Source organism: Pyrgilauda ruficollis, unplaced genomic scaffold (assembly GCF_017590135.1).
Source record: "Pyrgilauda ruficollis isolate IOZ18807 unplaced genomic scaffold, ASM1759013v1 scaffold22, whole genome shotgun sequence".
In the NCBI taxonomy this organism is placed as follows: Eukaryota; Metazoa; Chordata; class Aves; order Passeriformes; family Passeridae; genus Pyrgilauda; species Pyrgilauda ruficollis.
In genome coordinates this window covers 1,518,001-1,541,455 of record NW_024521428.1, presented here as the reverse complement: position 1 = coordinate 1,541,455, position 23,455 = coordinate 1,518,001, and the positions used below count along the sequence as shown (strand labels likewise).

Sequence of the window (23,455 nt, the reverse complement as noted above, 5' to 3'; positions counted from 1 at the left end):
GGTTTTTTTTAAAATTCAGATGGTAAAGGTCAGTAATATTTTAGAAAATGGAGTTACTGGTTAGGTCATATTTCCCATGAAAGATTTTTTTTTAATTATTTTTTTCCTGTAAATGAATTTTCAAATATTCATGTGAAGTTTAAAGCCCATGGTATGACAGCATGTGTGAGAGTTGTGCATGTACATGTGTCCTTTTCAGCCTAGTGTCAGTTTCTGTGTTTTGGTCAGGTGATACAGCATATTTTAGTTTTCTAATTGAGAAAAAAGCTTGTTGTGTTTGTAAATAGACTATGAAAGAGAATACCTGTTGGTATTTGATGCACTATTAATTCCAGATATCTCTTTGAGTCTTTTCTTGCTCAAGTTACTTTTTTGCCAACTTACTGCTTTGTAGTAATATATATTAACTGATCAAAAACTAATTTCAAACATAAAGGGTTGAATACATTATAGAAAAATTAGTTCCGACTTTTTATGATAAAAAATCTATTAAGATATGTAAATATGGCAATAGATGAAAATACACAAATAGTTGTCTTTCTAATTGCCATGGGGAGAACTAACAGCTTTACTCAGCAGCCTCCATTTTTATATTTCCAGCTGCATATTTAGACTTAAAACTGGCTTCTCCAACATTGATAGAGAATATTTGAAGAACACCATTTAATAGAACTCTACTCCCTTAAAGAGGAAGTAGTTTTCAAAATTCAGTTGTATTGAGACACTTTTGTTGGCTTTGCAGCGTACATTCTATAGTTTAAATGTCACTTTTGGAGGAGAGTGTCCTTCCTTAATTGTTCTTGATATTTGAATAAGAAGCTATTGGAGGATTCTTAAGGAGTTGTATCTATTGTATTTAGTAGTATTTGGTCTTTTTCACTGAGTTCTGAATTGAGGAATTCTGTTTTGGAAATTTGGTATCTCACAATTTCTCAAAGCAGTAGCTTTCTTGTATTGCAATGTTTTTCCAAAAAGGTTTTTGGGTTTTTTTTTTCCCTGTGATTTTGATTTGATATGCAGGTGAACTGCAAAAAAAAAAATCTTTGCTCTTCATTTGTATATTAAAATTATGTATTAAAATGAGAGACAATTTCTCAGCTCAGTTTCTCAGAAGTTGTCATTTGGTACTGAATAATGTTTTTTGTACACAGGAGAGGGGAAAATCTAAAAGGCAGTAATATCAAATCAAAAGACAGTAATAGCAAATAAACTTTAGGAAAAGTCAGGTATCACATCAACTTAAAATTCCTTCAAAAAATAAATGCAACTGTATTTAGTCTAAAGTTAAGCTACATGCAAGATTTTACAAATTTAGTGAGCAGTCTTTGGAAGGGAATCCTAGAGAATTTGACTGCAAATACCTTTAACGTTTGGTTCATGTTATTCTTAAGCAGAAGTTAATAACCGTGAGTATGGATAAGCCTGTGGAGATGTTCTTTCATCTCTGGGGATGATCAAATGCAGTTAAAATAAAAAACGTGGTTGCTCATCAGTTTCAGACAAGGATACCAGCTTGCAGAAATGTGGAAAGACTTGTCAAATAAATATTTGTAAAATTAGGAAGTTGTCTGTTTTGTAAATAGGCTTTTCCTAGTAAAGGTAGTATGGAATATTAAAAAATAATTAGCAAATAGAATACAAATCTATACAAGTGGCAAGAATCCCTTTCTATACAAGTGTTATGTATGTGTTTGATACATGAACATGTTTTAAATAGAGTTAAACTTGTTTATCCTATGAACCAATTTTCATAGCTCTGCAGCCTTGTTTCAGTGCCATTACTGAAGGCAGAAGAGAGAGAGAAATCCTTTTGTTTTTAGCAGGAGCACCTGGGCAGTTGGGCATCTGTGCTGACAGGCAGCCAAGCTTTGGCCCTGGAGTATGGCCAGCCTGGCAGGAGACACACTTAGGGGTAGGGGAACTGGCACTGCCCAGCATGGGCCAGAGGGGATCAGCCACAGGGAAATTCCACCGCTTTGAGCCTTGAGGCTTGGGGGAGCTTGACGTTTCGTAGGGAAGTCTAAGGAGGGTGGGGTGGGAAGGCTGGAAATGCTGTGGGGAGGGGGAATTGGAGGTGCAAGCTCAAGGACATTATAGGTACAATGGAAAGCCTGTCTCGGGGACAAGCTGGTCGTGAAGGGTGCTGGCACAATGGAAACAAGTGACAGGAAGCAAATTCATAGGAAACTGGTCTTCAGCCTGCTGCTCAAAAAACAAGCTATTCTTTAGAGCCAGAGCTGAGCTAGGAAAGGAAGACAGCACGTAGTGATGCGACAGGCACGTTTCTGAGTTTCCCTAGGACTTACCGTGGGGCCAGAGGATTTCTTTCACTGCAGAGAGAAGGAGGATTTGCAGTGGATCCCTTCTCCGGAAACATTGCTGACCAGTTGATTTTTTTTTTTTTTTTTTTTGTCTCAATGATATATCCTAAGAATTACACCAGTTCACCTCACTTGGCAATGTATTTATAAGAGTGAAAATGAAGTAATTTACTGTGGTTTATTGTAGATTGTGAATAGTATTACTTCCTACAAATTGCAGTAGCAAAACAGGCTTTTTCTGCTGCTTTGCAATGCTTCTTTTTCTTCCACATTTTTCCTCTCACTTGAAAGCTAACCTCTTGCTTTAGATTACTCCTTACAACAACTATTTGTGTTACAAAGGATTGTGGCTTCCACAGGTTACAGATGAACTGTACCCAGTGAGTCAGAATAGGAAAAGCACAGTTGTAGTAGATAGGTAGATAGATCAGTAGATAGGTTTTCATTAGAACAAAGACAATAAAACACACCAAAACTATGACTGCAATTGCAAGTATATTCAGCTTTTGTACATGTGACTCCCAAAGTGCTTGAATGTTTTGTTTTCCATGAAATCCTTTGTATGTGTTTCATTCCATTCAGACATAAGAATAGGGATCCCCTTATGAATAGTAGCAAGTGAACATTTCTGTTAGTCGAATGGTAGTGTTTACTCTTCTAGAGATGACTCATGTAGATTGTACTTTTCTTTTTTTAATGGAGTTGAGTTTTTTGTTATAGATGCATATACAAAGTTTATAATTGACCTAACTTTATTCTTGCTTAGCTGTGACGAGCCATCCCACTAAACTGTATTTTTAGACTTTCCTAAGGAAATGAAGCTTGCACTAGTCATGCTGTCACAGTCATCTGTCATAGTCCATCCATCTGTCCATCCTTGATAACTCAGCCAATTTTAGGCAAACTTGACAGACTGGCAGAGATAAATTAACTAGTTTTCTCCAAGTCTGTGCCTGGGAGAGTCATTGCTGATGTCCCTCACGGGAGGAGAAGCCAGAGCAACCCCAGCTCTTTGCTCAGTCCAGGCAGGGCTGAGAGGCAGGGGGGCACCAGGTGCTGTGCTTGGCTGGCCAGCCCAACAAAGGTAGGGAGGAGGGCAGCACCAGGGGAGATGGAGTATGCTTTGAGGGAATTTTGGAGATGGCAGTGGGGACCTAGAGATATGAGAAGGACCTGGGGATGTTAAGGCAGTCGTACAGTAGGGGGACTTACTGTGTATCCTGCAGGAGAAGGGGGAGGAAGAGGAGGAATAGCTCAGCAGGAGGTATAAAGTGAAAAACAGGAACAGATTTCCTTCATTCTGCTCATGGAACAACTTGTTTCCTCTTCAGTTATGGACACAGTTATGGATGTTGCAAACTCACATTAAAAATCATTCTTAGATAATGTGCATGCCCTTCGCTGTGCCTGACTGCAGATGGGTCTCTGCATAGTTTGTTCCTTTGGTCAAACCAACTGGAAAGCCTTTGGTGTACATTGCTGCTATTGCAAAATGTTAATCATTACTATGCTGTCAACCTTAAAAAGTTTGTTCACATGAAATGTTAAGATTAAGCCGAAGAACTCCAGTTGTCTTTATTGATAAAAATTAGAAACTTTACTATGTTTCTTTTTATTATTATTTTCCCAAATTTTTAATGATTTATGTTTAATGGGCATGATAGGAAGCAACATTTGAAATGTCAGATGCACTATTGGAATATCTATGAAAACAGAGGGAATTTATGCAACTCCAAATGAAAGTGCTTGAATGATAACTTTTTCCTAAATGTTTAGATACCTTTATCAGATTTCAGATGAATTTTTTGAGAAGTGTTGGGGTTTTATCTATTTGTCAACAATTTTTTCTCTAGATACTTAAGTTTATGGCATTTTCTTGCCACTCTGCATCCCATTTCTCACAGTTATCTCTGTGCTCTTGAGTTTCAACTATGTGTAGGCCAGCTGCCTCACCATCTACTGCTTTTTTCATTAGTTCTTTTGCTGTAATTCCAAGAAGTGGGCTGTGTATCTTCATTAGTGAGCCAATAAAAGCATAAGCTTTTAATCTGGAAGGTTTAGTCTCAGTGGAGGGCTTTATGTAGAGTGAATCTATTGAAATAAAGTTGCTTGTTTTCCATGAATTTATAAAAGTAATTTCCCCCTTTTCTTAAAAGAACGACCTTTAAGTTGTGTTTGTTTATATCACTGTAATTTAATGCTCATTAGTTCTGAAACATCCTTGTCTTTTTGGTTAAAAATTATCTCTAAACTAATGAAAATTTCCAGTCTTGGCAGAGATCAGAGCCTGACCAGCTTGTGATTAGTACTCACTTGTACACTCTTTTCCTGTGATTGTCTCCCCTAGTACAATAAGCTGCCTCCCTCATTTTGCCTCAAAGTGCAGCCACTGGCTCTTGGCTGGAGTGATGTAGTCAGAATGACAATAGGATGTAGCAGGCTCCAGCAGGAAACAAGGCCCTGCTGGGGAAGGTCAGGAAACGCTTTAGGATCATCAGAAGTTTCTGCCATCTTTTGAGACCATAAGACCATGTATTAGTTAATGTATTTTTAACCCTTCTAGACAGCAATCCCTGCATTGTTGCGTGTGCACTGTTAGTCTGTGCTGTATAGATAACTGTGAATTAAACATGAAGTTTTGTGGTGAACAAACAGCTTTGCTGAAGATGCCCTTTGTATATGCAAGTGCGTATATATCTAAATATATTAAAACACACTTTTTGGCAGTGGAGTGTCTGGATTGAATGGGCCTGAATAGTTAAAAACAAAATAGCATGCATGTCTTTATTTCAGATTATTTGAAGAAACAAAAACAAAGTACATTATTTATTTTCCTTCCATTAAGTATTCTATAATCAGCATGTGTGCTCTTGTGTCTCAACTAAATCTCTCACCCTGCCACCCAGGGTCTATGAGTATGGAGAAAAGTACAAATGCTCATATTTCTGTGATGGTTTTGCTTTCTGTCCCTTGCATGACATTTTGGGTGTTGCTTGGTTGTGCTATACTGTGACATAATCTTTTGTTTTTCAGAAATTCTATAAGTGAATTTCACAAGAGAGGGCTACTTGTTCACTTTATTTTTTTGTTTATATTTAAGCTTAAGCAGGGGTTGCTGCAAAATTTTGAAAAGTATACCAAGTTGTATATACACAAGTGTTGTGCAGTTTTTCTGTATTTAAACAGACATTAGTATGGTTTCTCTAATTAAAAAAAAAAAATGTGTTCAATGTTACTGTTGTTTCTTCTGTACATTGTATTTAACACTATAATTAAAGCCATGACAGGACACCAGAATTTACAGATTATGGGGAAACACTTGCAAATGGTCTTCCTCACCATCAGATTTCTGCTGTTAAAATGTGGGTTTTGGAAAGAGGTGTGGGTTTTGGAAGAGAGGTTGCAGTTGGAAGGAATTGCAGTAATGCCTGCCTGTGTACTGCCAGAGCAAAGAGTGCAGAGTCTGCTGCAGAGAAACTTTACTTCTGTCTGCAGAGAAGCTTTTATTTCTGTGCTTGTTAATTTTTGTAGGTTTTCTTTCACTTTTTGTTTGGGCCAAATTGAAGTCATCTCCAGAATTAAAAGGCATGGTCATTTGGCTGGAATTTAAAGATACATAGCAGCAAGCTCAGAATCAGTTTCAGTGATTTGCTGTTCTCCCAGTGAAGAAATCACTGTGTTTAAGTGTGCTCAAACTCTGCTCCCTCTGAGAAGAGAAGTCATTATAACACAAATTGCTCATTACCTAATGGTGCATCAACTGGATGTTAACGAGAATCTCTTAAAGGTGATGCCATGTCCTGACTATGTAGTATTAGAGAAGAGATCTCCATTTAGCAGTGTTGTTGAAGTGAGGATACAGCATGTCACCACATCCAGCTTTTGCAGTCTGGGGACAAGCATTCCAAGTGACCACTTTACATTTCTGTCTTTAACAGGCTTGGGAAAAACCAAGAGAAAGACAAGTGCGAGAGACGCCTCCCCCACTCCCAGCACAGACGCAGAGTACCCTTCCAACGGCAGCAGTGCCGACCGGATTTACGATCTTAACATTCCCGCCTATGTGAAATTTGCCTATGTTGCCGAGAGGGAGGATGAGCTGTCCCTCGTTAAAGGGTCCCGAGTGATTGTCATGGAGAAGTGCAGTGATGGCTGGTGGAGAGGGAGCTACAATGGACAGATCGGCTGGTTCCCATCGAACTATGTGGTAGAGGAGGTTGAGGAGGCGACTGCAGATTCACCCAGCTTTCTCAGCCTTAGGAAAGGCGCTTCCATGAGTAACGGCCAGGGCACCAAAGTACTCCACATCGTTCAGACACTGTACCCATTCAGCTCAGTCACAGATGAAGAGCTCAATTTTGAAAAAGGGGAAACGATGGAAGTCATTGAAAAGCCAGAAAATGACCCAGAATGGTGGAAATGTAAAAATTCCAGAGGGCAAATCGGTCTTGTTCCTAAAAACTATGTAGTAATCATTAGTGATGGTCCTTCCATGAACACTTCCCATCCACCTCAGATAAGCTACACAGGACCATCTTCTACCGGACGATTTGCTGGAAGAGAGTGGTATTACGGGAACGTTACCCGGCACCAAGCAGAATGTGCCCTGAACGAAAGGGGAGTGGAAGGAGATTTCCTTGTTAGAGACAGTGAATCTTCGGTAAGTGGTGCTCAGCCCGCAGGTTTGTAACCCCCCATGCATGGGTTAGCAAGCACGGCACTTAACAGATTTCCTGTCTTTTCACCCTTAAAGAAGCGAGCAGGCTTCAGCGTTACCAACCAATATCCTCCTTCCTTGTGAGAATTGGTCTGTCAGTGAAATGCAGTGACATTTACACTGAAATTTAACAGCTGTGGTCTGTATTATCCAGGGGTTTTTAAAATTCGTGGACAATCAAGTAACTATTTCAGGCTTCCATTTAGCTTTTCATGTGTTTCTCATGCAATCCTCAAATTTAGACCACTACAAGATAAAATAATTCTAGGTGATTGAAAATTTGGTTGTTGATTTGATCTTAAAGCTATTTTCAAATAGAATCTTTGCATTGGTCAGTTCTCTTCTGCTTTTAATTTAATAATTACATAGTCTTTTTATTAGTTAAAATTCCATTTTAATGTATTTTTGATCTACTTGATAATTTAGTTTGTAATAAGGTGAATTTATTATTATATCCATTAGTTAAAGTTGTTATATGCAACAGAGAGGGTCAAATCAGCAGCTCATATGCCTTGTAAATTGAGCCTTGACGGCATCAGAGGGATCTGAGTATAGTTCATGCCATTCTGAAAGTTCAGATTTAAAATTCAGCTGAGAGGACTTTCATGTGTGCTGAGGCCAGAGAATTCACAGTTAAAGGACTAAAATTAAATATCCTTTGACTGTGATTCTGAAAAGGTAACAGATTTTAATCTTACATCATACATAACATTGAGAAAATTGACGAAGTACAACTTTTTAACAGTCCCAGATATTTTTATCTGAAGACAGTATTGTCTGATTAAATTTCAGGCACCTCTCCTTGATGAATTTGCTCTGCAAAAAACATGATAGCTATCGAACCACCCTTTCTTTGAAGCTCCGTGTTATTGAATTCCTATTTCTGCTTAATTGCAATCACTAAACAAAGGCAAATGCAAATAAACCACAGGAGAACAGGAAAAAAGTTAGAGATTAAATAAAAATAAACTAGAGGAAGATAGGAAGAAAAATAGGAATTCAGAAATCATGACTGATTTACAGAGGCTGAGAGGAATCAAGTTTGTTTAGTCAACAGAAAAAAAAACTGACGTGGGACACACAGTCTTGTAAAATGTAGAAAGCCACTGGAGGATTATGGTAATCATTAAATTACAGTAATTCCTTTTTTTTTCCCAACATTATTTTTCTATCAACATCCTGTCAGATAGAGGCATACTGGATGTGGTGGATTCTTGGCATGTCAGTGTAGCAGGTCGAAGCTCATTTTCAGATCTAGAGGCTGCATTGTGATTTATCCTGAGACTGTAGCTATCAATTTCTTTTCATCTCTTGGGACAGTGCCAGAAGGAGAGTTTTAAAATTAATACATTACTTAAAATACAAATATGTTTACCCATTTCTCAGGACATGATACCTTACAGTGACCACTATGCTACAGCTTGCTTTTCTAGCTCTTAAGATTCTGCCTCTATCTCTGGAGTAAATGAACTACCTTGAAAGAACACAGTATTTAATCTGACATCATAACACTAAATCCTTGCATTCAAAGCAGTTTCAAACTTTTTGCCTGCATTGTTGCTGGAGAAATCATTGCTTTGGAGTACAAAAAGATTCATTCAGAATGTGCTCTTCAGACTATTTCTAGCATCTAACACTTAGTGGGATAACAGAAAATTTATTCAGTTCATATCACAGCAAGTTTTTTGCACACCTGCAGGAAAAGAAAAAAGCACTAAATTGAGGAACTTAGCTTTTTTCCTGCTTTTTGTACTCTTTATCTGGTCTTGCAAACCCTATATTTGAGACTTTTTTTAGCAATTAGAAAACTGCAGTTATGCACATAAATGCCTCTGTGTATTAGTACTGCATGTGGGTTTTAGTTTTTATTAGGTTTAAAGAAATAATTTACTGCATCTCAAACTTTCATCTGCCCTAATCTTTATGTATCATTCCATCATAAAGTGTGTTTATGTATGTGAATTATAAGACACGGGGGATTGCTAGTTTTTTCCCTGGAGTGCCCAAAGTGATATAATAAGTGAATGGGCATATTTGCTAGCATTGAGAAAAGGATCGTAAAAATCTATTTCAAACTTATTATGTATGGAATAAAGAAAGGGTTTAGCAATGACTCATGAATTTCTGACAGTTGCTGTATTTCACACATGTGACTACAGAGGTTGTTCATGCTGTGGCTAAAAGTCACCAGGAGTGTCTTCACAATGTGAGCAGATGGTCTTGATTAGAGAGAACAGACTGAGCAGAGCCAAGTTGTCAGCTCTCTGATTTGCTCATCTGACCACCAGACCAGCACTTCCCACTACACTGTGTTGATAACTCACCTGTAACGTTAGGAATGCAGGGTTTATTCCTTTCTAGAAAGGTCCATAGATAAAACTGTGAGTCATGCTCCTAATCCTGTGCCTGATTTTTGACCTCTTTTAGAGTTTTCTGTAGCCTTCCATCACCATAGTTACAAAAATTGGTCTGCATAAAAGTTTTCCTTAGATTTCAATTTTGCTCATTACTGAGCTATGAAAAGCTGTCCTTGGATAGATGAAGGTTTGTATTACTCGGTATTCACTTGATGAGACTGTCATGTTTTTGCTTTTCAAGTGTTAGTAATTGGAAGATTTTACAATATTTCTCTAGGTTTAACTTGCCAGTTAATCTCACAGCTAGATTTCTTTAGCCAAAAATATTTTCCTCAGTAAGACTTAGATCTAGAGGATGCTACCATAGAGGAGAATAACCTGAGATGAACTTTCTAAGGTAGCTGGGAGGCTGATTATCTTCATTAATTACGAAATACTATTATTAGAACCATAAACTTGTTTGAACCATTTAAGCCCATAGTTTATGTAACAGGCACAGTTCCCTACTGATAACGATTTTGCCAACTGTGTTATACCTAGGTAATGTCACCTTAGTTTTGGAGATCTAAAAGAACTGGGCCCATGCCTAGTTAGAAATACTGCTAACTAGTTGTTCTGCCTGTTGCAGGCTGCTAGGTTAATGAAACCTCAGGTTTGTCTCATTTAACTAACAAAAAATTGAAAAAAACCACCAGATTTAACCTGTGCAGTCTCTGTAGAGCCACTTTTTGGATTGCAGGCTCTTCAGCAGTCAGATTTTTGCTCTCTTTGTGTAGTTCCTAACCCAAGATGAACAGGTCTTGGCTGATACTGGTGGTCTTGGTTGGGTGGGTGATTGTCATGCTTTGAAGATCTCAGATTTCACTGAGTACAGAAGAAAATTTGAATGGGAGAGGGTTGTTTTTTTCAGATTGACACTAGGAAACATGTGTTCTAACTAGTACTGCAGCTAACAGGAAGCAATAGTGTGTCACCTCCAGCTTTGAGCAGAGCCTTTGCTGCAGACACCCTTAAACTTCAAAGGGAGTTCTGTCAGAACCTGTGGGCCCCTTGCAGTCCTCTGCAGGTGGGTGTGAAACTGGCGATCAGGCAAACACCAGTGCTTTGTAGTCCTATGAGGTCTTCTCATGAAGCAGAGAAGGTGTTATTTTTCTCAGACTATGAGTGAGCTATGCAAGTTTTTGGATGATTTCAGGAGCAGTTATTCATTAGGAAGTAATGGCTACCTTCTGCTGGTCATGTCACAGCATTCAAATTACAGTAACCCATCCTTAACAGAGTTGCAGAGTATAGTTTTAAGATGATGATTTTAGGCATATTAAAGTGATACTGAGGATTGTAGGTGCGATTGGATTTGTCCGTTTTTGCGAACATTTAGTGTCTCCATTCTTTGTCTAGCAATAATGACAACAGAAAGATGAGGCAGAGGTTCAGAGTTTGTATGTTGTTTGAGGTGCTAATTCTATAGCATTCAGTGTCCCATGTTTTCCTGGGGTTTTAATCCTGCAGCTGTTGGATAGAAGCAATGAAATGTGGCAACTGTTTAAAAAGTGAACAGTGGTCATGTTCTGTGACATGCAGTGATTGGTAAGTACAGCAGACATGAGCAGAAAGTTTTTCTTTGAAAACAGGCATAAGGAAATATCCTAGTGGCTTATTTTAAACAGAAGAACAGAAATCTTATTTGAGCTGTAGTTGAAGATCGATGAAACCAATTCATATTTGTGACCTGTGTAATATTGATTTTGGAACATGACCGTTACATAGGGAGGAGAATGGTATTTGCTTATATCCAAATGAAACAGAAGGGGTAGAAAAAGGAATTAACTCTCTCAGATGGCTCCTTCCAGCCTGACGTTAGATCTTTGAGCCATTATTTTGAGTTTTTTGGCTGGGTGATTGAGTAAGAGAAGTGAGAGAAAACTTGAGTATGGAAGTGGAAGGACTTGGGGAGCCCCAGGACAGGCTCACTGATGGGACCTCAAAGAGTCTGGAATAGTTTGAAGAATGAGTGTGTGACAGTATCTTTCTTGGGGAAAGGGCATTGGCAAACGGAATTGGATTGAAAGGGAAAATTTGAAATAAGTTACAGGATCAGTAAAAGATTTTCAGAGGGAACTGTTTTTTATAACCTTGCCATTTATAAAGGATAAAATTATCATTTCATTCTCAAATTCCTCAATGTGAAGAGAGAACTCTGTTTTTTTCTGTTTCACTTGTTTTTCCTTATATTGCTTTATCACTTGTTTTTGTGGTAGTTTTCAAAAATTTTTTTTAAAGATCATTCAATTCCTCACCAAAGAAATAAAGAAACAACTTACTACCATTTGTTTTCCACATGCTGTAGGCACCACTAGCTCATGGTCATCTCTAGATATAAGCAGGTGTTAAAGGAATTGAAAGCAATTCAAAGTACTACTACACCTGGACCGTAGGTGCATTCGAGCTAATCTTTTATTTTCTGGTTTAGGAATTGATTTAACTTCAGGTTAGGTTTTTCAGGTTTAGGTCTTTCTAGTTATGGTGATGCAGAAATATTCATAGTTTCCCTGCCACAAAGCTATGCTCTGTAACTCTGTTGCAGAATCATCAACTGTTCTATAGACTTGAGGGATTAAAGCTTACTTCTGGTGTACGTGAGTCTTTTATTCCTGGAAAAGTTAGTGTGTAAACATCCAAATGTAGCAATTAATTTAAGAGGGAGAAGAGAGAAAAATTGGCCAGCAGTTAGAACAGAATAGCTTAAACAGTAAATAAAATAAACAGACTTGGAGGAAATCCAAGGAGGACAGCAGGGAACCAATTCAAACTGCATCGAACCAGCATACTTTGAAATGAAAGTGTTAAGAGCAATAGTTTATTTGAATTTTTAAAAAATAGTACTTTTAATGAATTTGTGTTTGTTAGGGCAAGAAGGAACCGAAATAAAAACAAAAACAGGTTCCAGTTGCTTTTGCTGTTCATTCTTGAGTCCTATGGAAGTTACTGCTCTGAGACCAATAAAGGGTTTCAGGATTTTTGCAACAGCTGTTTGAGCTCTTCCATCTCTTTCCACCGGATGATGACTCTCAAAAGAGTTAGATCAGCCTTTCCGCTTTTTACATTTTTTTAAATTCAATCAGATAATGAAAAAATAAACTTTGTAACATATTTTGCAGAAAATATGATAAAGTCTTCTACTTATGTATCAATCTAACTAGCAGGCTCCAGGGCTGTGGAGAATAGACAATAGTTCACCAGACATGTTCATTCACTAAGGTTATAATTAAACTGGCAGAAAGAGTATTTAATATATTGTGTGGAACAACTCCCCAAGACAGAAGTCTGGCCAGTGCCTGGGTCATAGGACAGTAGGTCAGAGGTCCAGCATCTCTCTGTGTGTCATTAGCACATCCTTTATGGCCTAGAAATAATGTTACTTAACAGATACAAGGAGTTTTGAAAACTCATAATTATGACATGCTAAAAACAGCTTTGTCAGAAAATGTTAAAAAGTTTTTGAGAGCAAAGTGATTATTTCAACTTATTTTTAAACTTCTGCCATAACATTGTTTCCTGTTCCTAAAACAAACGAACAAAAATGTTTAGTTCAGATTATGAACTTCCCATTTGTAAGTTCTTCTATTTTAATTGAGGGCCTTTTGGTTGCTGGTGTTTGTTTGGTGTAGGCATCATGGAAGCAGCAGAACTTAGCAAGATTTGATATTGTTTTTGGAATCCTAACTGGGTAATCTGTACTTGCTGCCTCAGTCTGTCCTTGGTGAGACCCTCCAGATTTGCCTGTGTTCAGGGCACAGTGATCAGCACACTGCCCATGCCCTAAATTTCTCATTCATGAGCCCAGGGTCATAAAGCTTCTGGAGAGCTTTGTGCAGACCTGTGCTTTGTTACTCTTTAATGTCTTCTGCTTGGAGCTATGGAGATTCCACTGGAACCAGGTCCCAGGCCTGTGTGGCTATGGCTGCTGGAGGGTTTGTCCACACTTCATTCAGGACTTTAACCATAGCAAAGTGTTTGTACAGCCAGGTTAGCTTTAATCCAGTGGGGTAGGTGCTGAAAATAAGCCAATCTTGGTGTGAGTTCTGTGCAGCCTTCTTTATGATGCTGCTGAGGCAAGGGCTTAATATCGGAGATAGCTGGCTTAAAATAGCAGTTTTCGTACTTGGAGTTAGGGATGGACAACAGGGCACAAAATATATCTTGGGTGGAGCACTGGAAATCCCAAAGATACACTCTTATGCACATTTCTTTCCATCACTTTCTCCCACCCTTCCCAGTCCCCTCTTGGCAGTCTCAGAGAGTGTTCTGTGTATTTTGAGCCAGTGGCTGCTCAATGCCAGAGGAAGCCTTCCTGATGGAGCCTGTGCTGACCCGGTCAAGGCCCAGTGACCCTGGATTATAGATGGAACAAGTAATTATCCTGTGGGTGTTACCTAAAATAATTTTTAAAGAAGTGGTGCCTGTTGATCTGGAATGTAGTGGCTTGAGGTAGAAGAGGGTTAGGCCAAGGATGTTGCTGCTGCCTTTAGCAGTACAAAAGGAGAAGAGCTGCTGCCCAAAGCTGAGCCTCAAGTCTGAGTTGGACCAGAGCCAGATCAACAGGCATGGCAGGAGCTTTGTTTGCTGTGGGCAGGGCACATGGAGTCACAGGGAAGACAGAGAAAGTGTTAGTGTTAAGACAGGTGAGGGGCGATGCAAGAGGTTTTGGGATAGGCAGGACATGAGGGATGTGTGGGCAGAGACCTGTTTTATTGCAGGAATAAAGACAGCATATCTGAGAAAATGCTGTCCTCCAGCTTATTTGGGTATGTGCTTGGTGTGTGTTTGACCCCTCACAAATGAGTGTAGAGGACTCAGGGTGTGGTTTTGTGAAGTCTGGTGTCAGCAGTAGCATGTGAGGGCTCCTGACCCCTCCACTTGGTCTTCTGCTGTGCCGTGGCTGTCCTCAGGATTGTTCCTAAGGCAGTGGTGTGAGAGAGGTGGGTTTGTTTAACCTGGGCAAGCACAGGTTTGCAGTGCTGGCCCAGCCAAAGCCAGTGGTGTGGTGGGGAAAGACCGAGGGACACAGTAAGGTTGTGTCAAAAGCCTGGCACGTGCCTTCAGTGGTTTGTGCTTGAAGCCATGCCTTCAGTGGGCTGAGACACTGCAGCAGTACCTCCAGAGTAGCACCAGGCATTACTTAACTCCATTAAGTGCATGTTACAAACTCCAGTATGTTCTTTTTATTCATTTTCCTGCTGGCTGGTGACACCTAGTTCCATACCCCACTCACAGGGCAAGCCCATGCTTCCATCTGTCATATCCCCCTCCTACATGGAAGGGAGCACCCAAGATTCATCAAAGAATGGCAAAAACCACAAGGGTTCAAAAGAAGCTCATGAAGTTTTTTATTAGCAAACTACACAGTTGGCATAGAAATTCATGTTTTGCCCCTACTCTCTAATAGTAAGAGCGATAATAAAAGAAAAGAGGGAAGAAAGAGAAAGTGAAAGGGAAGTCAGATTGCAGAGGAAAGGAGATCTGCAGTTCTGGATCCAGGATCAATCCACCCAACAGGGTATCAAGGGCCTGGGCAGCACATCACCAAGGCTTTGTGGGGCTGCCTGGTCATAGATAAGTTTTCCCCTCCCTGGGATTAGGTTTCTTGTTCTTCACATAAATGAATCAGCATGGGTACTGTTCTGGACCTCTGTGGAAATGGGGGGAGCTTTGAGGGTCTTTTGGTGGTCTTGATCCCCCTCTGCTGGACTTGCTTGTTCCTTGACCCCATTCCCAAGCCTGCATTGTTTTGTGTTTCGTGGTCTCCATGGACCAGAACAGAAAAATTGGCCCCAGAAGGGTGCTGCCCTACCTCTGCACATCTCCCCCTTTCCAGCCACATCCTTTTCTAACTTGCCTGCTTGAATGGTCCTTGGTATTTGAGGCATAGATAGCAGCACATTAAATCCTTATTGCCCAGGCTTCTACACCATCTCTGTGGCCAGACAGCAGCATTAGGTGGCTGGAGACTGAGTTCAGCTGGAAGCAAGGGACACTGTGTCCTTTCTACCCTCCTATGGTGGCATGTGGTGAAGGAAGTAGAATGGTCTCATTCTGGCTGTTTGGATGACAGCGCTCTCCTTGTTAAAGCAACTGATTGCTAGGATGAAGAGATTTATCATTAGAAATTGTTATGTCCTGAGTAACTTAATTAGTGCATAAATTCTGTCTTTTGTGAGTAGTGGTGTGATGGTGAGATTTGTACGGTGTTTTTCTATTATAGCTTTGTCTTTTTTTACAAAGTGTACTCAATGGGAGAAATTATTCCCCATGCATGTGGTAATGAAGATAAAAGGTGCATGTGTTTTTGTCTGTTGCAATGCAAAGCAAGAATGGCCCTCTAGTGGTCACAGCTCTAAAAAAAGCGAAATGGGGAATTTTCTCCATCTTGCCCAAGCAATATTGCAGTAATTGTTTTCTCCAGGGCTCTCTAGTGAGGAAGACCTGCATTATAAAAATTCTTCCCTTCTCCTTGACATTCTTGTGCTTCTAGATTGAGTAACTAAGATAATATTTGCAATTTAGTCATGTAATTGGCAACTTCAGACTGTGCATCTGGGGAGCTTTCACTTAACTGACTTAACAGCTCATGTTAATAACAATGGTAATTATTTATTGAATAATAGGCTATTGGGTTTCTTAAGTAGCTAAAGCACCGAGCTGTGGCTAATGTAAATTACTGTCAACTATATAACACAGTTTGTTCCTGAAACTGCAAAATTATGCTGTCATTTTGTTCTCTTCTATGTAATTTTTTCTTTCTTTCTCAATTCTTGTCTACAGCCCAGTGACTTCTCAGTATCTCTAAAGGCATCGGGGAAGAACAAACATTTCAAGGTGCAGCTCGTGGACAATGTCTATTGTATTGGGCAGCGGCGATTTAATACTATGGATGAGTTGGTGGAACACTACAAAAAGGCTCCCATCTTCACCAGTGAACACGGGGAAAAGCTATATCTTGTGAAAGCACTTCAGTGACGTTGAAGATGGACTTGGCCACTCTGGGCCTTTATAACTTACAAGCCTTAGGTCCTAAATTCACTTTTATAGAGCAGAGCAATATCTGAAGCAGGCTTAAGGAATAGGCTCTTTCTAAAGTGTTTGCTCTGTCAGTTGCTGTTTGTCCTTTTTTTTTTTGTTTGCCTCTCTTTGTGTTCCAGTTTTGTTAACCTCTGACCACCTCTCTTCAGGTTGAGAGTTTCCCTTGGGTGGCCATGGCGAGCACTCACCTTCCCAGCAGAGTTCAAAACGCCCCTCTCCTGTGTACGTTTACATAGTTAGCTCCGATCAAGGAGGGGCGTTTTCAATTCAAAGCAGTGTTAATCTGTTCAGACTGCTCATGCAGGCAGAACTCTCCGTTCAGAGACATCGGGCACAGTTTGAATGCACTGAAGCTGCAGCTGCTTAAGTGAGAGAGAGTAGACATAACAGTGTGGCTGTGAGTTCTGTAGCTATATCGCTTACCGAGTAGGATAATACAAAACCTCCTAGTTCCTAGAAGCACTCTTACACTGTACTCTGCTGTTACATTGCCTCTCTGACTCTTCGTAAAGAGTACACTAATTAAAAGCATTTTGTAATAGTACTTCTTAAACTACTATGGTAAGATTGTAGTAAAAGAAAACTAGTGTATTTTGGTCTGTAATTGCAACAAAGAGAAATTTTATTTGAAAGTTGATTACTAGAGAAAGAATAATTGAATTGTAAAGGCTGAATGTTTCGGTAATCTACAACCAAATGTGCCATCCACATAATGCTTTTTCCTCTTGCCCTTCTGCTTGTTTGAATTAAACGATTATGTATTTAATTCTCAAAGTTATATGTATCTGTAGCTGATTGTTGACACTAATACAGAAGATTAATAAAAACTGATCTTGGGACAGGGTGGGGTGGGCTACCAACACTATATATATATTTGCTTTACAGAAAGAAATCTTCGGGTTTTACAGAGGATGGTGTGGTTGGTAGGAAGAGACACACAGAATGTTTATGACGAAAATGCATTTTTCTCTTTTCTTTACATTTAAACTCCTTTATGGTTTAAATATACAGTCTTTAGATGGCACATTCCTGAGATTGAAGAACGGATCATGAGATTTCAAAATCTTGCATACTCAGTTTTTTGGATATTGTAATAAAAAAGGTATTACGTCATGACGGAGTACTGGATTTATCCTTGGGTGGTAGTCCTGGTGTTACTTTAGCAAGGTGAAATAGAGTTAATAATGAATTTGTTTGTCTTGGAATTTCTGTGGCCTAAAAAGAAATCATCTGCAACTGCAGAGGACAGTTTTGATATGAGGCAGTGTCTAATGAGCTCTGTGTTTCTTGTTCCTGAGATAATTAAGTCCATTCATAGCTTTAATGAAATCTGCAAGATGGACCTATTTCCTGGTACCTCTTTGCTGTTAAAACACATTTCTTACCTATTCTGTGTTTCAGCCAGTAGTAGTGCAACTACCTCTGTGTATAACTCTAGTGCAGGTTAAGCAGATACCAGTACTGTCTGACTTGCTTTGGGGTAAATCATTACCACTGGGTAATGCCACTGCCATGAGACTACACTGGCACTTTTGCCAGTGAACTGCAGTCTTGCTCAGATCCAAGAGGCAAGTACAATTTCTGAAGTTCTATGCATGTACTATTTTTCCACCGCTCTTGAAATCTTAGTTCTGTAAGATTTTCTGAATTGACAGCTTGTACTGGAACTAAAAAATGTATTTGTCTGTATGTGTATTGACTTGAAATTGGGCAGTGACACTTGTGCTTGGTAAAGCTTAATGAAAGAAAGCAGTGATACAGAGCAATCCAAAATGATCATGCATTATCCTGAAGAGCACCTACCCACAACTGTCTTCTAAGAAGACAGAAGTTTTCCTTAGGAAGTTGGTGAGAAATACCAGTTGTTTACAACTTACCTACAGAAAGACTCCACAGTGGGCTTCTTAAACCTCCTGAGTGAATTCTGCAGAGAATGTAGGGATTTGCCTTCTAATACCTGGTTTTTTCTTGAGGCGAGTCGAAGCATGTACCGGGTATGGCAATAATATTAAGAAAGTCAGCTATATGTTGTATGAGCATTTTCAGGTTTGAGTGAATTGCTTTTGAATTTCTTTTCAGTCTTACTGTCTCTTGGTAGTATTTGCAAAAATTATATATGGGAATGGTTTACCTTTTCAGTAAACAGATTACTCTAATTACTGTTTCATGCCCCGTGTTCATTTTTTTTGGGAAATATTCCCTATGTTTCCTGTTTCAGGAGCCTTCATATGCCTCTTGCAATCTTTTTTCACTTTTTTCTAGAGTCCATTTTTACAAGCTCTCTTAGTTCCTAACGCCTTTCTAGTCTTAGTAGCTTAGAGCTAAATCAAATAGACATCTGAATGAAGGTTTTACTATATGCTTTATATTTTAATGGATTTATCAAATTTTCTTTGCTTATTTTTGTTACCTCATCTTCTGTAAACAGCTTCTGTGTCTTGAGGTGTAAATTGTAAAGTACTTTGTTTTGGAAGCAGTTAGTTTATGACCTGTAAATTACTAGCTTGAGTAATTTCTTTTTTTTCAAGCAAGTCTCACCTTGGTTTTTCCCATGCTGTATTTTATCAGCATGCTTTCCGTTCAACAAGCTCGTTAATAGCTCTTCAGTTGTTCCCATCATTATTGAGATATGTTCATATGAATTTTGCCACCTTTTCCTGCCCTTTTGATCTCATTTGTTGGACTTGGCTTAAGCATTAATAATCTTCAGTACTATATGCCTCCTAAAGGGGCAGTAGACATGGATTTTATTATTATTTTCCTGTTTTATACTCACCTTTCAATTATTTGACAAAATCTCACCTTTATTTTTTGACTACTTAGAGCCTCTTTGTCAAAGCTTGTTGTGGGGGGTGGGATTTTTTTTTAGAATATGAGCGGAGTCATGGTGACCTGAATTTCTTTGCTTACAATATTCATTAAAGGCTCAAATAATTTCTGATGGAGTAGAAGTTGTGATTTTTCTTTATGGTGTTTAGTCTGGCTTTTGCCATCTGACCTGATTCATACAGGTGCATAAGTTGTACTTCTAAGTACTATTCCTGTACAGCTGTTAATGTTTTCTTGCCTTCGTGGTGTCTTTGGAGGAATGTGAATGACTTGTGAATTCATAACAGTTGCTGTACTTTCCACACAGTGACAGAAATTTTAGATCCATGTTTATAATTTCAGCTCTGGGAGCTTGATGACAAGCTCCCACTTGATGTTATCTTGACTGTTTGTGGTATCACATATTAGGTGGGGACAAATTAGTAAAGGATTAATATATAAGTGCACTGAGAACATGCCAGCTAAACTCACATGGAGCTACTGTGTTACAAAAGCAAAACCTTTTCTTACTCTTTGCTTTTATGGAGAGAAGAGGCAATGAAGACATGTAGTTGGGTATTTAATGTCTTTGCATGAACAAACTCTGAAGTTCCACACTTGAATGGTTCTGCTTAGTGTTCTCCATTCAGATCTTCATGTCTCACGAGTGTGTATTAAATCCTTAAAGTTTACAGCCGTTCCTCCAACCCTTTATTGCAGCTTTTCTGTACTATAAAGTTTGGTGTATAGTTTAATGGTTTCACTATGGGGAAATAGAGATCTTCCACACTTAGAACAATAACTTCTGTTATAACACAAAGTTGAAGTACTTTCAAAATGCCATCATACAATTTCACCTATAAAAATGAGTCAGATTTTTGCCTAAATTACAAATAAAAAACTAGGAAATTGATTGCAGGTCCTTTGAACTGGGTCTGACAATTTACTTGGCAAAAGCTACTAAATAACTGTAAGGGCTTTAATTTCTTCTTGGTCTTAAGGTAGTTTGATTCAGTGATTCAGAGGTAAATGAAACTTGGTCAGTCGCTACAATGTGAATCTGACAGGTTCTGTTTTCTTACTCCAGTGGGATGGGGTGACTCAGTTTTAAATGGAAACTTGTTAACATACAATAAGCTGTGAAAATTGTATTACTGAAGTAACACTGATCTCTTAAAATGCTCTAGGAACAGTGAACTTTCCTACTACTTTATTTTCAGTACATTCAAAATTCAGTGCCTTTTTGATGAAGTTGGAAAAGTGCAAGCCAGCAAGAGTACAGCATGCACAGTCCTGAAGAGCATTACCTGTACCACATGAATGAAAGGATGCAAGTACATGCTGCCATTCATTCACTGTTTTGGCTAACAAGCAAATCAGTTGTGCAATACTCTTCTAGAAAGTATACTGCAATTGCAACCCAAATGTGCACCAGCTTTAGTATGTGATAACAAGGCCTAATATATGTTCTTGTGCCATTGTCTTGCAAAAGCAATAGCTTGCTGTGTTTTTCTCTTTTTTTAGGTGGGTGTTCATGTGGTTGGATATAGTTATAATTTGTTGGAGAAATCAACACATAATGGTTTTTGACCTAAATTGACATAATGTGCAAAATACTTTATATATACTATACTTAAAACTGTAGTATTTTCTGGTCTTTTGCATGCTGCTGGAACCCTATGCTCTTTTTTATTTTTTTTTTTTTAATTTTTTTTTCTGGCACATTCTTAGAGTGTCTTTTCTTGTTAGAAAATAGAATGTTTCCCCTGTTGTTACTTGAACTAACCACCCAGGCTGATAGAGAAGCTGACTAATAGAAGTGGCATGTAGCCATTGACACATTAGACAAGTTTTTCCTTGCATTTTCTTTCCCATGTGGTAATATTAAATGCTTTAAGAGTGGGAGGTTAAACAAAAAGAAAGAAGAAAGAAGATTCTTAACTTGACATATTATCTTCAGCAGTGGGAGTCCACAGTTTTGAGGAAAGAGTAACAGGTAAGAAATATTCTTTTCTATTTTCTTAAATGGATTTTGTTTGAAATTTAGCTTGACATCATATGGGATGAATGCATGAAGTAATACAAAGATTAACAAATTAATGCTGATTTAGTCCATTTTATTGAAGGAATTGATGGATAAAGTTGTTGATCTCCATATCTTATTATAGAAAATAGTTATCTTAAAAAGGGGAGAACTGGGATTTTGGGGACTGCTTTGGTGGTGGTGACATGTTTTGATTTTTGAGGGAAGACTTCAAAAGAGGTGCCTTGCTCTAGTTTTTAAGCCAGATTTTGCTTCTAAGCTTCTTCCCAAAAAACATCTCTTCAGTGTGGGCCCGGCCACAGGGAATGTGTTAAGTGGAATTCTTCTCCCACCTGTAATTGAAACTGGTGGTGAATAATGGGCTACTTTTTTTTTTTTTTTAATTTTGATCTCCATTAGATTGGATACATACAACTATATGGAAATTAATTAGTGGGTTCTGTGGGTTACTGACTTAATATACCAGGGTTCAACTCTCTCAAGTTGAAATAAGCTTGATGAGGTTTTTTTTTTTTTTTTTAAATTCCTTTTTATGTCACAGAACCAGTAGTGCATTCAGTGCAGTTATAATTGGTAATGCAAAGAAGCCCTTCAGTTGTGGGCAGCTGGTATGTTTGGAATACTAAGTCCAGAGATAATGGTGATGATAATACAGCCATAAAGAAAGAATTGCAGGTAAGGGCACCAGCAGACAGAGAGAACAGGCTCTGGCATCATTAACCAAGTGTCTTGATGGTTTCTCTTTGTAGAATTAGGATGTTTATTTTATTTATATACATAGCTAATTTGTAGAAGTTAAACTTAACCCTTTTTTAGATATGCAGTGTGTTTATAAATAAGTAAATTCACAGGAATTAGCACTGCAGGAGAGAATGTGAATGTTGAGGCCCCAGGAAAATTAAGTGTTCTGGTGTTTATGACAGCTTTCCTAATGAAAATCCATGTAGATTTATGTCCCAGTGAAAAATGGGGTGTTAATTCATGTTCCTTGGTTTTGCACTGGCATTGGCCTCACTTTGTGCTGCCACAAGCTGTCTCCACCGAAGACAGGGCAACTGTGATTGTGTTAGAAGAGATTTCCATAGTGCCAAGGCTCTTGTGTAACTAGCTTGGGCTAAGCACAGAGTGCAGTGTAAGGAGAAGAACAAGGTGCTGAAGAACCCACCAGGAATGGGTGGGTGCCACAGAGAACTCATTAATTATGTTTGTCCTCTGCCCTTACTAATTCAGCTGTGAGTGCTGACATTGTCAGTGTTGGATGTTTTGTGTTAATATGTCTCAGGGTTGTTTCTTGTGCTAACAGATCAGGTGTGCCACGTCTCTGGCTTGTCTCTGTGTAACCATTCTGCCATGAAGTTCAGAGTGGTTTAAGAGAAATTATGTCTTCATTTTAGCTGGCATTTCTGGTGCTGTATATAACCGTACCTATGTTATCAGCGTTCTGATGCTCTTTAGTATTATTTTTTCTGTAAAAATTAGAAGTCTGAGCATGTTTCAGAAGTAACCATTCTCTACTCAGTCCTTTGCAGTGTGATGAGCATTAGATTAGCAGTCATGGGGCCCCTCCATAGCAACACTGCATATTGTTTAACAGTGGTCTTGGAGACTTATCTCCTTAAATTAACATCAGATTTGTCTGTCTTTTTTTTTTTTTTTTTTTTTTTTTCTCTCCAGTATTTTTCCTTAGAAATACATATGCATCTGTCTTTACAGTCTTTTTAGTTCCTGGAAAGTCTTCTGGTCCTTGGCTGCCGTTCTGGAACTTTGTGGATCATTTGGAACAATGGCCTTTCCATCCAGTGTTGGCTTCTTGGGAAATAATACTCTTCATGATGAATTGCATTATCCTGTGTTGGGGAAATAAGAGCCAAAGGTGCTTTCCTCCTTCATGATAGTTCTGGGAAGCACTTTGTCCTAATAGAATGAACTCTGGCCATTCTTTAGAAAAGAAACAAAAAGAGGGAGCAAGTTACCCTTCTGGTTTAACTTAAATGCTCTGCAAAAGCTTGCAAATCATTCTAAAACTGTAATAATGGAGGAGCTCATTATATAATGCAATGTCAGGGCCTACTTTGGTTACTTATAGAAGAAGGAAATTACTTTGTTCAGCAGTAGCAGGATGTTAATT

The 23,455-nt window shown here is 38.7% G+C and overlaps 1 protein-coding gene across 2 annotated transcripts in view; it reads left to right on the top strand.

Moving 5' to 3' along the window:
• Positions 1 to 18,857, top strand: part of NCK2 (NCK adaptor protein 2) — an 85,795-nt gene extending 66,938 nt beyond the window's left edge. For both annotated transcript variants that reach the window (XM_041468524.1, XM_041468523.1), the window contains 2 exons: positions 6,260 to 6,981; positions 16,218 to 18,857. In XM_041468524.1, coding sequence (XP_041324458.1) covers positions 6,260 to 6,981; positions 16,218 to 16,412 — 917 coding nt within the window. In that variant the 3' untranslated portion in view covers positions 16,413 to 18,857. The remainder of the gene's footprint in view (positions 1 to 6,259; positions 6,982 to 16,217) is intronic.
• Positions 18,858 to 23,455: the final 4,598 nt, after the last annotated feature.